At 49.3% G+C, this 15,662-nt stretch overlaps 1 protein-coding gene across 3 annotated transcripts in view; it reads right to left on the bottom strand.

Annotated features, from left to right (window-relative positions):
* Positions 1 to 15,365, bottom strand: part of PCDH10 (protocadherin 10) — a 39,938-nt gene extending 24,573 nt beyond the window's left edge. For all 3 annotated transcript variants that reach the window (XM_077176772.1, XM_054633511.2, XM_077176774.1), the window contains exons 1-4: positions 14,973 to 15,365; positions 9,595 to 14,257; positions 8,085 to 8,143; positions 7,445 to 7,551 (exon numbers count right to left, since the gene is read on the bottom strand). In XM_077176772.1, the coding sequence (XP_077032887.1) occupies positions 7,445 to 7,551; positions 8,085 to 8,143; positions 9,595 to 12,192 (2,764 nt within the window). In that variant the 5' untranslated portion in view covers positions 12,193 to 14,257; positions 14,973 to 15,365. The remainder of the gene's footprint in view (positions 1 to 7,444; positions 7,552 to 8,084; positions 8,144 to 9,594; positions 14,258 to 14,972) is intronic.
* Between the last annotated feature and the right edge of the window lie 297 nt (positions 15,366 to 15,662).

Genomic DNA, 15,662 nt, shown 5'->3' with positions numbered 1-15,662 from the left:
CACTAAAAAAAAGCTCCTTTTCTTGTATTTATAAGGAGAACTGAGCATCTTAGCTGTGTATCAAAACTGAACTAAATCTGTTATAAACATTGCATTTACAAGCACTTCATTAGAATTACAAAAAAAAATAACACTACTTGTAACAGAAACAGGAAAAAAATTTGAACAGCTGTAATATAGAAAAGAACACAGCCTTAAGCTGTGCCAGGGGAGGTTTGGGTTGAACATTAGGAAGAATTTCCACTCAGAAATGGAACAGGGAGGTGTTAAAGGAAAGACTCAAGGATGTGCCTTGAACTTTAAGGATGTGGCACTCAGTGCCGTGGTCTGGTTGACAAGGTGGTGTTAGGGCACAGGTTGGACTCAATGACTTCAAAGATCTTTTCCAACCTAGTTGATTCTTGTAATAAGATTCATGCAATGTAGCTCATTTACCAGGGAACACTGTAAAGAACTGGATTAGCTTGATCTCCAGTGTGAGGATTAGTATTAAGAATTCTACCACAGTTTTGAACTCTAATTTGAATTATATTAATAATATTTATGTAATATCTCATACTACAGAAAAAAAACAATCTCTTCAGAAAGGAACAATGATTATGAGCTATCAACAAGTGCTTGAGTAAGAAAGGCAATCATTTAGATGGAAAAAAAAATCATGAGGAAATGAGAAATAAAAGGTTTTTGTCTCAGATTAATCTCACTTTATAATGACTTTTTAATTTTAAATTAAGCAATATACAATGCCAGGTCCAGTTTCGATTAGAAGCTTGCCTTGATAATTGGCATGCAGAAGCCTGAAAATAAATTTCTGATCAGTGAACTGTTGAAGAATGCAAATGTGAACTGCAGAACTGCTTAAAGAATCAGATGAAGATCATCAGGCAAAGAGAAAAATAGTGCAAAAATAAATTCTGTACTGGTAGTAGCTATCAAAGACTGAAAAGAAATATTTAGATGCAGGTTACCCAGAAAGAAATTACTATCTAAAAATGTTTATAAAACCGTGTGTGTGTGTGTATCTTATGTATTGAAATATCTGAAGAAAGATATTTTTTTGCCTTTCCAGAGATATAAGGGACAATGAACATGAAAGTGTTACAATTTGCAGACTTCTTGGCAAAGATACATGTAAAAAACAAATTGCCCTATGTTTAATAAGAAAATAATTACAGTTCCATTTTGCTGATAATGTATCAGTGACCATATTAATTGAATATTTCCTGAAAGACAGGAGGAGAAAGAAAAACTTAGGGGTAAATATTAAATTATATTCTTTAGTCTATGGGGAAGGAAAGATTAGAAAAATATTGTTTTAAGTATACACATTCAAGTATATACCCTTTTCTTCCCTTCATGGATCTTTATTTCACCTGGAATATTACCCTCCATTTTATTATTTTGTTCTCACATCAGCTGCTAAACTGCAAAATGTCTCTATACAAATATTTTTTTGTTCCCTTTTCAATACTGCTTGTCTACTGCAGTGCACTGAATAGTATTATATAACAGCTTATTATAAAAGAGATGTTATAGCCACTATAAGTCAGGATTCTTAATAAACAAAGTAATGAATGTAGGGGATATATAATGTGAGCTTGTACTGCAAACTTTTTCTCTCTTTGAGAGGAGAACTTGTAAAAAGAAAAAAAACCAAATTATATACATTGGAATTTAAATATACCCTGCTGGAGCACATAGCTAAATGTAAATGCTTGTTTAGAATGGGAACAAAATGTTCAGAGAGGCAAGGGTTAGGAATTGTTCCAGCTTGAAGCAGTCACAACAGCCCCTAAGAGTTTAACAGGTGCAGAACCAAGCCCTCGGGTTTAGTATTTTGACAGAAAAGAAATTCAAATTAGCAGCTTATTTTCAAAATCCCTGGGCAGCCATGCAATTTACACTGCCTGTGGTATGAATGCTGGCTATTCTTCCCCACCTTTTTCCTGTGGGTCATAGTATAGAATTTTCTGGCTCTAATTGAAAAACATTTAACACACGGTTGGGGAAAAGCAAGGGCTATTTGTGGCTTTCCAAGAAGGAAGGACATACCATGGTAAAGAAGTGAGATACTCAGCACAGAACTCCTTCATACCCCAGGAATCATGTTCTTGATTTATAACAAAATGTGCAGTAGTTTAACACTTCCATCTCATCTCTCTCATAAATCTGGTTTTATATATGTATATATATATATATATATATATATAAGATCCTTCTGAACTAAACTATCCATCACAATTACACATCCACATCAAAGAAAAACGCTTTGTATTTTTATTTTTCTTTTAGCTATGCTGTTTGACCTTGCACATACAGACAAACTGAGATTTTAAAGGTGACTCTGAATTAGGAATTTCAAATGTCCTTTGTGGATACAAACAGACAGGACAGTGCACTGAAATTCTGACAGGGATCAGCACTGCACTATTCCAAATGCAGCATAAACGGAACAACTCATGACAAAGGCCACCAGCTCACTCCTATTTCATTACCAGAGGGGCCAGTGGACAATATGAACTCTCCCACAACTCTGACTTTGCAGATTTTAAAGGAAAACAAACCCCTGTCCCTCCCTCAAAAGCTGCCAAAAACTAGGAAACGTGTTAATTAAGTTTGATGTCTGTTTGATGTCCATTTTGCTTCCTTTTCATATTTCAAAAGAAGAAAATCAAAATTTCTCTGTGAGTTTTAATTGGTTTGAAAGACTGTTTTGTCAAGGCAAAAAATTAGGCCTAAATTCATTTTTAAACAATGTGTCCTTTCTCAAATTAACTAAGAGAGAAGAACCATACACCAAGAGCAACAAGTGAACACTTTCATGTGCATTACTCAGTAAAAGATGTAACAAAAAATAAAAACCACAAATTAAATGCTGACAAAATATTTTTTGCAATACCATTATTGAGAGGGGTTTTTCTCCAATGTGTGGATTATTTTTTTTATTTTTTGAGAACCTTGCCTTTTACTTGGAAAGAAATAACATTTCTGTTTCTCCTGTGCTAGTTAGATGTGAGATAGGTGTGATGTAGGGAACCAGGTCTTCTCAGAGCTCCCATTCCCAGAACAACTATCCATTTGGTTAGATTATCAATGAGTAAGTATCTCATTTCCCAGGATTCATGTTTTCTATTGGTAAATGAGGATAATGATGTTAAAGTAGTCATCTGCTTTAGAATTGGACTTAAGAAACAAGGTTATTATCACTCTTTCTCACTAAGTAATTGGTGTGCTGCCTTGGATAAAACTGACTTCATCTGCATCAGAACATGAATAAAGACTCAAATATCTTGAATATTCAGCTTTTCCAAATCTCAGCTTCAAAGGCCTATCTGGACCACTGAGATGTGAACATTATTAAGCATGCAAGCCAAGGAAGAAGAGGGGGGAAAAAAAAAACCAAAAAAACAAAAAGCAGAAGTAGCACTTAGCTTCAGTCAAAGCACTTTTCTAAGCCATTTTCATGTACACTCTCACTTTATCTGAGATAGACTTTTTGCCCAAGTGATCTTCAAAACAGGATTTAGCTGTCAGTCTGCATAGGCTCAGAGGAACTACTGGTTTTCTCTGTCCCTTTATCACTGAAATTCTTCTTCTGACCTCTCTTACTCTTCTCCTTATGGACACTGAAATATTGCAGCTCCTCTGCCATAATGAACCCTCTTGGCATTCAGCTAATCTGTACTGAAAAGGTGTGAGCCAGTGTTTCACCCTGTGCCTTCGCATTAAACCCTTACCAGTTCCCTTCATAAAATCCAACAGGAAAAGCCTAGTTTCAGGTTTCAGCCAGTCACCAATGTAAACTGTCCAAAAGCAGATCAAAAAATGCATTTTATAGGATATACAAGGCAGGATATTTTAATGCATTTTACAGGATATACAAAGCAGTGAATCTACTTGGCTCCTCATCTTGGGCATTCCTCCCTGAAGTGCCTCTGAGATTCTGTGCCAATTCCATGGAAAAAAAAAAAAGGGTAATACTGTGAAGGACTCTGCTTGGGAAAGCCAAGTAGCTAGTGAGCAACCATACGAAATAAATTGATGGCACCAGTCCAAATCTTACAGGACAGGTGTCTAATCATACAATTTAAATGTACACACATGCAGAGCATTAATTGGCACCCAAGCTGGCAGTTTCACAAGGGAGGCCAAGAAATTAATCAACCATGGGAAATAAACTAACCTCATGCTTGAGAATTACTCCTACAGAACACAGCTGAAATGCAGCGTGTTCCTAAGAGGTAGAAGTGTTGTGTGAGTTGTGTTTACTCTAAAACAAGTAGCAGCTTTTCTCTCAAACATTTGAGAAACCCCTCCTCTGCTTGCCAAAACACTCCTGCACTTCTTCACTTTTGTAAAGTCATTTTTTTTTCAAAAAGCTCGGATTACTAACCCAGTCAATGAAATAACTATTAAATCCACAAAAAATTAGGATCTTGAGCATCTCACTCCTTACCATTCCCTGCAAAAAGCAGATGACAGCACTTTAGTACTTCAACAGTGTTAAGGTAGGTAAGAATGTGGATATTTGTGAGGCATTTATATGTTACTTTAATGGGAAAAATATGAATCCCTTACATGCATTTCAGCACATTTAAACCATGATTAAATCACTTTTAAGCAAACATATTTTGTGAAAAGGTGAGCTGTGATCTAACTTCAAAACCCAAGAAAACATTTTATGATATGCAGAGCGGCACAGTTCAGATTTTTCTCTAAATTCTACGAGATAAAGCTGTGGCAGCGTGATGGATTTTCATCCTACATGTTTTCCTTCCCAATTAATAACTGACCATGACACCACAGTTTGGATTGCAATGGACTACTACAGAATAGCTACTTGTGTGCCACAGGAGTGCTCACCAGTGGCAGAGGTCCTGTGCTGAGCAGTAAATAGATATTCTGCCATCAGAACATGCTGCTGACTAAACTGGTGGGGAATGAGTTTTGTCTGCCACTGTGAATTACCTACTAAATATTTTCAGATGCTTTTGAAAACAAATATGATGCTGCATAGTATCAGGTAACATCTTGGGAAAATAAAACAGCCCAAACTGCTGCCACGCTATCAATCAATGTGCTTTCCTTCAGTAATTTAGAAAGAATTGATTATAGAGCATCAGAATGACCAATGCAATTGAGAAGGCATTCCTTCTATATTTCCTGTAGCCATTTGAGATCAAACAAGATTTATGCTACTTTTTTCCCCTTAAAATTCATCCCCAAAGCTCATAGCAAGAGTGAAGATTTATGTCAAAATATCTTGTCATCACTGAGGTAAAAGGGCACATTCTTTGCATTTAGGCAGCATGATTCAGCCCAAAACTTACAGGAAAAGTAGATAATATGTGTGAAGAAGATTAAAGCAGTTTCTACAGAGATCTGTATTGAAATGTTCATCTGGGACTAGCATTAAAAAAGTGGTGCATGCAAATTATTCTCAAATCTCAGTAGCAATATATGAAATTGGTGTAGTCTGAGTTTTCGGTTCAACCTACTAATTGTGAGTAGACCAAGCCTAATTGTCAGCTTTCATTACTGACTATGTGATCACCACTGAAGATACAGAAGTTCACAGATCACATCAGATTCTTAAATGATTTGAAATTATTTAAAAGTACAGAATAGTTTTTCTCTACTATTTCATAAAATATAAATGTAGAAGAATTTACCCCACTAAGGATCAATGCCAAATAGGAAAAGTATTCATAGTCTACTTTTAAAATGGAGGGAAAGCATAAAGAACAGAGGCACAACAATAACAGCACAGAATGCATCTAAAAGAAAATAGCTTTCAGTTGATGTGCAACTATGTGATTATATTCCCACCATCAGTCAAATCCAGCCCCTTCTGCAGATGTTTATTCTTTTCTCTCCTGTTTGGTTATTATGGTTCATTATGTTGAGGGACTAAGCTGATTGAAATGTTCATGGAGATGACTGCTGCAGTAAAATGCGTAAAAGAGCAGGAAAAAAAAAAACCAGGAATGCAGGGAGGGCAGGAGGAGAGAGAGCTTTTTATAACTCAGTAGCCCTGATTGCTGCATCAGAAACAGTGCAAAAGAAAGGGTGGGGGGAGGCTAAATACATGGCTTTTTCAAACAATAATAAATCATACGCCATATATAGGCCAAAAATGAAAGAGGCTCTGTGTTCAGATGTAAACTTCTGGCAAGACCTGGTTTGTTGTCAGGTTCCCAGACACAAAATAGACACTCTGTTCACTTAGCATGAAGCCCTGCAAGAAGCAGGGAGCTCCAGAGACTCTTGGCTCTTCTCAAGTCTCATTAGGTCTGCATATTAATGACTTGCAGCAATAGAAAGAGGCCCTGTGGCAGCCTCCTCTTCCCCTGGTGCCTGGGTTTCCCATCGTTAAGGGCACAGTGACTACAGCAGCAGGAAAATAGGGGACATTAACAGAGCAGGAGGGTGAGGCAGCACTGCTGTGGCAGCACTGGGTCCCCTGCCCTGTGCCTCCTAAGGTGGGGGTCAGGGGGAATTCAGAAAAGGAGGACTGACAGTGGTTTGTATGACACGGTTGTAGCAAATCTTTATACGTGACAGAGCACAAAGGAAACAAGGGGAAAGGCAGCACTGTGTTGCACAAAGATGTACCAGACCTGGGGAGGCTGTGGTAGGAAAGAAAGCCCAGCATTTGTAGCTAAAATGCAGTGAGAGGGTGAGCGTGAATTCTAATGCACAGGCTCTGAACAAATGTTCCTTTCAGAAGCAAACTGACAGTATGCGAACTGAGACAGCAAGCCCTACATATGGGCATAACACTGCAATGTGTGTATTTCCTAAGTGATTCATAGCCTTTGAAAGCCTTTCTTTCCTCTGTCAAGAAAATGTATTTAGTAATATCTTATTAACATGGAGACCACTTGCTCTATATGGTGCCTCAATTCGAATTAACAGACAATCCTCCAAAATTTGAAGGTATTACACATTCAGAGCACCCAACGTGTCTCCACTGATCCCCTGAAAAAAAAACCCCTCACAGTCTGGCTGTCATTCAATCACTGGGTTCATTCTTTCCCTTGGGAACTCCTCCTTCACTTCTCACTGCTGTGCCAGCTGAAGTGCCTACTAAACGGAATTGCTTAATGCTTTGAGATTCTCTAAATCTGCCATAGGAGAAAATGTACTATCAAATGTACCAATAACTTTGTTTTAATGTACAGGAAGTTTTGCTACAGTGAATGATGGAGTTTAACACACCAATTCCCATCCCCAACCACATTAATAAAATAAATTCTGCCCCGTGACCAAAAGAGGTTCAAAACTGCCTCCTGTAGCAGCAAGCTGATGTAAACCCAGCCTCCCAAAAAATAAATACGCTCACCTTATTTATGCCTCTCTTGTATTATATTCCTATAAGTAACTGTTCCTTCTAGTCTCCCTACTTAAAGATCCAATATTTCCATTCTCTTATCAGACTTACCAGAGGATTGACCTCGATTAGTGGCATCATGATCACTGTCTCCTTGCTCACTGTCTCCATGACCACTGTCCTTAGAGCTTACTATGTCTGCTTCCTGGAATGCAGAACTAGACACAGAAACATCTTTACATTAGAATAAACATGAAAGAGGAGCTCGTAAAACATTCTTCCGCCATCACATGGCCAAACACGGCGCTGCATTACCCCCCCTCACTCCTGCACGGCTCGCACCGAGGTGCCCTGCCCGCCCTGAACAAAACGAGCAGTTTTCAGGCCAGCAAGGGTTATTGCCCCTCCTGGTTTTCATGCGGTCTGCAAAAGTGATTTGGTAGCATTTCCTTAAGCTGGTTAGCTGAACTTTCGCTCAGTGAGACAATGTTTTCTGGGAGATCCTACAGAAACGTGTTATTAAGTATTTGAAGCACGTTTTAGACTCGTACAAACCGGGATTTTGTTCTCTTTTCAGTCAGTTTGAAAACCAGTTTAGAAAAGCCTTAAATCGAACTTTATTTGGTGCATCTACATCCATTCGACTTCCCACTGCTTTACTACCCAGTCACATCTGTAGTAAATACATTTCTGCACAGCACTCAGACTTGCTAAAGCATGCATGAGGAAACCAAGGCTGCAGAACTCCTACCTGTTTACTCGTCGGGGTCTGTCAACTAGATAACTGAGCTCAGCACGCTGATGCTTTGTCTAGGAGAAAACAAATTATTGGGAGATATTTTAACTCTTGATATTTCTGTAACTAGCAGCAGAGAATATACAAGGGAGCAGCTCACCATAGTCACTATAAATGGCAATGCTTAGCTGCAAGTAGGCCTCCAAAATCTGTTTCTAGAATGTAAGGGGGGAAAGAATCAGCTCTGAGTCACACAGATGGGAAGGCACAAGGGATTTTTTTCTGGAGTTTTTTGAGACAAGACTCTGACGTTTTCTCACAGTGCACACTGTTGAGCATCACAAGGACTCCCACCAAAAATTAGCATAACTATTTCTAGAGTTGTGGACTGCTTAGATGGTACTGGTATTGCACCATAAGGAAAAAAAAAATACATTGAGATACCCTCAAGTCATCAAAAAAGCAGCAGAAGTCAAGAGTTTTGTAGACATTTTGAGGCAAGGGCAGTACTACAAATCAATATTAGAAATTTCACTGCAGAACTTAATGCCTTAGAAAACACCATCCAAACCACCTTTGTGAGACTGGACAGCACTCAGGTTTCAGGGTAGGAGAGAAGGTGAGGTTTTCACTAGTGCACAGGCAGAGAGGTGCTGACAATATACATGAGCTAAGCCAGCACAAAAGATTAATGGGAGAGCAATATGGCATGGTAAATGCTTTAGTAAAAATTCTCTACACACCAGGCAACACAGCATAAGCAAGACTGCAGGGGACATTAAGTCTCAGCACACAATTTTACAGAAACTCTTTCTTGCTGCTCTTTGCAAACTTTGGGGTTATAAAGAGCTGCGCAGACAGAGTCAAGAAAAGTCAAAAACCCTAATTCACAAATTAATTAAAGCTCCTGCTAACTACAGTGATTGTCACAGTCCCAAAGGGGGTTTCCCCCAAAGCTTTAGTCACACATGAAAAGATTTCAGGACCGAAAAACACACGCGTTTAAAGCCTTCCTTGAGAGCATCCTGTGCTTACACCCCACGCCACTTCAGCCTTGTCAAGCGGAGAGATGCTGCAAAGAGCTGTAACCCCCCCCCGCCCATCTCCCAACCCACAGGCAATCCACTCACAGCTACCGCAGGCTCGGGGGCATCTCTGCGCCACGATGCTGCCCAGATTCATTCAGAGGCACCGGAGGGGGGTGGGAGGGGGACTCAGGGGGAACACGCTCGGCTGCAACAGCTGCTCAGCCCGAGCGGGAGGGAGCCAGCGGTGCGCGTGTGTGTCTACCCCACAATCGCCTCTGAGACCCCCGCCTGTCGCTAAAACCCCCCAAAGATGAGAGGGCAAAGCGGGGAGAGGCAGCGGACGGATTAAAGGAGAAACGAGCAGGATTGGGAATGCAAAACGCCTTTCGCGACGGGAGAGGAGGAGAAGGAGGAGCGGGAGCTTGGGGAAGGATGCTCGGGGATGAAGTCTGCGCGGGCTGGGGGGGTGCGGGATGCCGGGGGGTGCCGGTCCTTACCTCGCTGGACAAAATGCTGCCGTTGGAGATGATGTCGGGCTGCTGGTCGGCGTAGCCGGTGACGATGGCCCCGCAGGGGTTGTGCTCGGCGTCGGTGCTGCGAGAGGGGCTACAGGGCTTGAGGAACATCAGGTCGGTCTTGGCGGACTCGGGGGTGAGGCAGACTTGGTAGCAGTAGTTCTGGTTGTGGTGGTGGGAGCCGAAGCTGCCCGACTCCTCCACCGGCACCTGCGCGGGGTTGCTGGGCACGTTGGAGCTCTGCACCAGCATGATGTCCGACTTGCTGAGCTTCTTCTTGCGGGCCCGCGCCTGCCGGCTGCAGCAGGGGCAGCAGCAGCAGCAGCCCAGGCAGCAGTCGCTGGCCAGGCAGGTGTAGATATTGAGCTTCTTCTCCTTCTGACAGCGCACCGCCAGGACGATCATGGCCAGCAGGAAGATGAAGGAGACGGAGCCCAGGGCGATGATGAGGATGAGCGTGAGGTCCAGCGAGTTATCCCCGCCGGAGCGGCTGGGGCGATGCTCGCCGGAGCCTCCGCCGCCTCCCCCCGCCCCGGTGCCCGCGGCCGGGCCGCCGCCGCCCCCGGAGCGCTCTCCCGCGCCGTCCACCAGCACCACCTGCACGGCGGCGGTGGAGGAGAGCGGCGGCTGCCCGTGGTCGCGCACCTCGATGACCAGCTCGTAGGGGCGCTGCGGGTCGCGCTTGGCCGGCACCCTGCGGGCCGTCCGCAGCTCCCCGGAGCGCCAGTCCATGCGGAAGAGCCCGGCCTCGTTGCCCCGCGCGATGCTGTAGGTGAGGCGGGCGTTCTCGCCGTCGTCGGCGTCCACGGCCGCCACCCGGCTGACCAGGTAGCCCGGCTCGGCGCCGCGGGGCAGCGCCTCCCGCGCCGGGGTCCCGTTGCGGCCGGGCACGGGGCTGACGATGGCGGGGGCGTTGTCGTTCTGGTCCACCACGATGATGTGCACGGTGGCGTTGCCGGCCAGCGGCTGCGGCTCCTCGCCCGCGTCGCGGGCCTCCACCTGGAAGCTGAACTCTTTGAGCTGCTCGTAGTCGAAGGAGCGGAGGGCGTAGAGAAAGCCGTTCTCGGAGTTGATGGAGACGTAGGTGAAGACGGACATGCCCTGGATCTGGCTCTCCAGGATGGAGTAGGCGAGGCGGGCGTTGGCGCCCTGGTCGCGGTCGGTGGCGCTGACGGCGTAGATGTAGGCGCCGGGCACGTTGTTCTCGCTCACGTACACCTGGTACACGGGCTGGCTGAAGCGCGGCGCGTTGTCGTTCACGTCGCTCACCCGCACCTGGATGGACTTGCTGGTGCTGAGCGGCGGCTCGCCGCGGTCCCGGGCCACCACGGTCAGCGTGTAGGCGTCGCCGCCCGGCTGCTCGCGGTCCAGCGGCCCCTCGGTGACGATGGTGTAGTAGTTCTTGAAGGAGCTCTTGAGGCGGAAGGGCGCGTCGCCCTGCAGCAGCTCGCACTGCACCTGCCCGTTCTCCTCCGAGTCGCGGTCCGAGACGCTGAACAGGGCCACCACGGTGCCCGGCGCCGCCGCCTCGCTCACCGCCTCCTTGACGGTGGAGAAGCTGATCTCGGGCGCGTTGTCGTTGGCGTCCAGCACCCGCACCAGCACCTTGCAGTGCGCGGGCACGGCGTTGGGCCCCAGGTCCTTGGCTTGCACGTACACCTGGTACACGCTGCTCTCCTCGTAGTCCAGCTCGCCGCTCACCTCCAGGCGCCCGGTGCGCGGCGCGATGCCGAAGAGCTCCCGGGCGCGGGCCGAGATGTGGCTGCTGAAGGAGTAGATGATCTCGCCGTTCTGCCCCTCGTCGGGGTCCGTGGCGTTCAGCTGCAGCACCAGGGTGCCCGGCGGCGAGTTCTCCGGCAGCGACACGGTGTACACGGGCTGCTCGAAGGCGGGCACGTTGTCGTTGGAGTCCAGCACCCTGACGGTGAGCAGGGCGGTGCCGGTGCGCTGCTGGGGCTGCCCGCCGTCCACCGCCGTCAGCACGTAGCGGTGCACCGCCTGCTGCTCCCGGTCCAGCGGCTGGTCCAGCACCAGCTCGGCGAAGCGGTTCCCGTCGCCCTGAGTCTGCACGTCGAGGGAGAAGTAGCTGTTGGGGGTGATCTCGTAGGTGCGCAGGGAGTTGGTGCCCACGTCGGGGTCGAAGGCGCTCTCCAGCGGGAAGCGGGTGCCCGGCGTGGCGCTCTCCGAGATCTCCACGGTCAGGTCGGGCTCCGGGAAGGAGGGCGGGTTGTCGTTGATGTCCAGCACCTCGATCTCCACCCGGAACAGCTCCAGGGGGTTCTCCAGGAAGACCTCCAGGTGCAGCAGGCAGGAGGGGCTCTGCTTGCAGATCTGCTCCCGGTCGATCTTCTCGTTCACGTAGAGCACCCCGGTCTCGAGGTTAAGCTCCAGGTAAGGGCTGCGGGAGTTGGGCGCCGTCTGGAAGCGCCGAGCCGAAAGTTTTGTAATGTCCAAGCCCAGGTCCTCGGCGATATTCCCCACGAACGTGCCATGCTCCTGCTCTTCCTGCACCGTGTAATGGAGCTGGCAAAAAGCCCCCTCCACCATCCAGAGCAAGGCAAAGAGGAATAGCACAACCATCTCCAGACGGGGAAAGAGATTCCCCCCTCCCCGACACCACCGCTGCCTCCTCTTCCAAAAGCCACCTCCTCCTTCGAAAATACACAGTACAGTGTGTGTGCGTGTCTGTGTGTCTGTGTGCGCGCGTCTGTGTGTCTGTGTGTGTGCGCGCGCGCGCGTGCCCGCGCCTGCAAGCGTGTGGAGAGAGAGGGGGATCGGGGGAAGGGGAGGGGGAGAGGTTGGTTTGGGGGGGCTGGGGGGGAGGGTTGCTAGATACTATTTCTTCTGATTCATGTTAGGATTTTTTTTCTCCCCCATCTCCCTCCTTTCTGTTACGGGGATTAATGTTTCACACGCTGAGCAAACGAAGAAGACAGGCGTCCCCGCTTCATCTGTGATCTTCGAGATGTACGGCCAACTAAAATAGCTATTAGCCGGCTGTAGCTAGAGACACACTGTAGCCCTCTTTTATTTATTCCGAGAGTCTTGGCACTGCACCGCGGCAGCAGCAGTGGCGGCAGAGACAGCAGCAGCAGCAGCAAATTCCAAGGAGGAAATTTTTGTATTTCAAGATTGTCCTCGGTTTGTCTTCCTGGTGGGAGTTGGAGGCTAGATGCTGCTGGAACAGCCGGTGGGCATGCCCTCTTTGGATGCAAGGAAAAGGCAGAAAACCGCGAAATTAAAAAAAAAATAAAATTACCCGCACAAAGATTTCATATAAAAAAAAAAAAAGGCAGAGAGCAGCTTAGCTACCCAAAACTTTCATTCCCCGATGTCCCTGGTATTTCCTTTTTTTTTTTTTTTAATTTAAAGATTTTAGATTTCTCTCTCCTCTGTCAAAGGTCTTTCCTTTTCTTCTGTTATTGCTACGAGTACGTTCATCATCATCACTCTGCTTTTACGGCGGTGCCGATCGCGGTGGGGATTATTTTTTTTTCCTCTCTTGCTGCTTTCTCGCCTAGCCCCTGTATCTATGTGTGCCGCCGCCGCTGCGCTCCCGTCCCGGCTCCGCTCCCGGCCCGGCTCCGCCGATCTCTGCCAGCAGTTTCTGAGCGGGCAGCGCTCCGCTCCGCTGTTTTTGCGCAGCGCCCGGCTCCTGCCAACCAATCGGCGCCCAGCACCGCCCCCGGGGGCGGTGTCTCATTGGCCGCGTCGCGCGCCGGGGGCGCTGCGTCACGGCTGGGCGGGGCCGCGCGCGGGCTGGGCGGGCAGAGCGGGCAGAGCGCGCGCCAGCCGCCTCAGCCCCTCAGCGCTCCTTGCCCGCTTCCCTCCTTCCTTCCCTGCCTCCTTCCCTCAATCCCTGCCTCCTTCTCCCCTTCTCTGCCTCCTTCCCTGCCTCTCTCCCCTTCCTGGGTGATGGTTCCCCCGCCGCGGCCGCTGGGTCGCCGCTCGTCCCTGGCACACACACACGCAACCCGGGTAAACGTCAACAAGCCCCGCTCCTTGGAGAGGGATTTTCCACCCAGCCGCCACCAACTTTCCTTTCCAGTGGAGCTTTTTTTGGAAAAAAAAAAGCGTAAACAGAGGGAAACTTGCGGTTGTTGTTGTTGTTCCATTCCCCTTCCCCGCCCCTTGGTGTGTTCCACAGTGGAGAGAGCGCAACTTTCCGTCATTTACTCGTACGGTGTTTGCAGCTCCAGTCAATTTAAAGCACCGCGAGCCTGCGCCGGTATTTTCCTATTTCCATTTTGGAATTTCCGCTGGTGCAACAGGAGACCGTGAGGCGCGGTGGCAGAGGGAGAAGGAGGAATACTGCCTGTCATTGGGTGCTCAGGGTGGTGGGGCGGATATCCCTGGAGTGCGATATTCTCTCAGGGATAACCGGAGGAATCCAAGGGAAACGCTCCGGTACCGGCTGTCGGTGCTGGCTGAGAGATCCACGTCCCTAAGGCTACCGAATGAATAAATTAAGAGTAAAAGAATACAATAGTTATAATTCTTGCGGAGGCTTTCCCCCCCAAATGTTATTTTATTTGAAGAGCAGCACAAAGCAGGGACGTGCACCTCCTGCTCCTACCCCATCGCTAATCCATCACACAGCAGCGGCTCCGTCCGCGTATCTCAATGAACTACAGGCGCGTTTTTCCTGCGGAAACAGAGGAATCCCCATTAGGATGGAGAGGCCCGGCACAGCTCTCCCCGAGAAGCTGAGGATGCCCCATCCTAGGAAGTATTCAAGGCCAGGCTGGACGGGGCTGGCAGTAACTCGGTTTGGTGCAGGACGCCCCTGCCCGTGGCAGGAGGGGCTGGAGCCGGCCTTGAAGCTCCCCAGCAATTCCCAGCGATCCCAGCCGTTCTGCGATGTCCAGAGCCGGGCTCCAGCGCCCGGAGCCGCGGGCGCGCCCCCGCCCCGCCCCTCCCCCGGCGGCGCGGCCGCTGTAGCGGGCGGCGGGCGCCCCCCAGCGCCTCCAGCGCCGCACTGCGCCCGCCAGCGCCGCCGCCGCCGCCGCCCCGCGGGGCACTCAGCGCGCTCCGCTCCGCTCCGGGACCCGCTCCGGGACCCGGCCCCGGCCCTGCCGCCCCTCTCCGCCCAGCTCCGCGCTCCCCTGGCCGGCTGTGAGGCCGCGGCAGCCGGCGCGGCAGGCACGGAGATGCCCACTCTCCCCCAAACTGCATCCTGTTCTCCCCTTCTGCCTGGCTCCCTACCCACCCCCGGGCTCTGTAGCGGGGTGATTCCAGTGGGTGCTTTGCAGACAAATTGAAATTTTTTTTTCAGAATGGCCCGGCTGCTGGCGCTGCCCGCGGGATGCGGACGGGGAGCTCGCTGCCTTGCCTTCCCGTGCAGAAGCGCCGCCGCTCACCTGCCCGCCCGCTGCCGCCAGCTCCGGGCGCGGCCAGCGGAGATCCTGCCTGTCCTGCCTTCCTGCGGGAACGACCCGTGGATGCCCATAGGGGAGCGGCCGCTGCCCGGCACTGAACGCCACCCGGGGCAGTTCTAGCCCTTCTCTCCCCGCCGCCGTGGCCCCCCGGAGCGGCCACGTCTCCTGCCTTCGAGGAACGCGGGCGAAACCCGGGAGACCGAGCCCGCCCGTGTCCGTGTCCGTGTCCGCCTGTGCGGGCCGGAGGAAGCCCCGGAGGTAGGGCTGGGAGGGGGGCACACATCCCCGGGGGCTCGGGGCGCTCCCGAGGCGCGACACCCACGTGAGGCTCCTGCGGAGACGGCGTGATGCGGGGGGCAGCAGCCAGCGGGGAGCATACACATATTTATATCCACACACGTGTATAGGCGCGGGGGGAGCCGCCTCCCGCCCTCCCGGGGGGCCCGCAGCCCGGGGATCCGAGCTGCCCCCGCGATTCCAAGCGCAGCCGGGTCTCCATTTTGGGAATCCGGCGGGGATCCGCGGCCGCCCTCCCGCTGATGCCGAGTGACAAATCGCACTTAGGCGATACATGAACGAGAAAATGATTTATGAATTTTCGCGACGGTCTGAGCCGATGAAGGCGACATGAATTATCCATCCTAATGTGCAATATATCATTTTCTGATAACG

Source organism: Agelaius phoeniceus, chromosome 4, assembly GCF_051311805.1.
Source record: "Agelaius phoeniceus isolate bAgePho1 chromosome 4, bAgePho1.hap1, whole genome shotgun sequence".
Classification (NCBI taxonomy): Eukaryota; Metazoa; Chordata; class Aves; order Passeriformes; family Icteridae; genus Agelaius; species Agelaius phoeniceus.
This window is presented reverse-complemented; position numbering and strand designations above follow the sequence as displayed.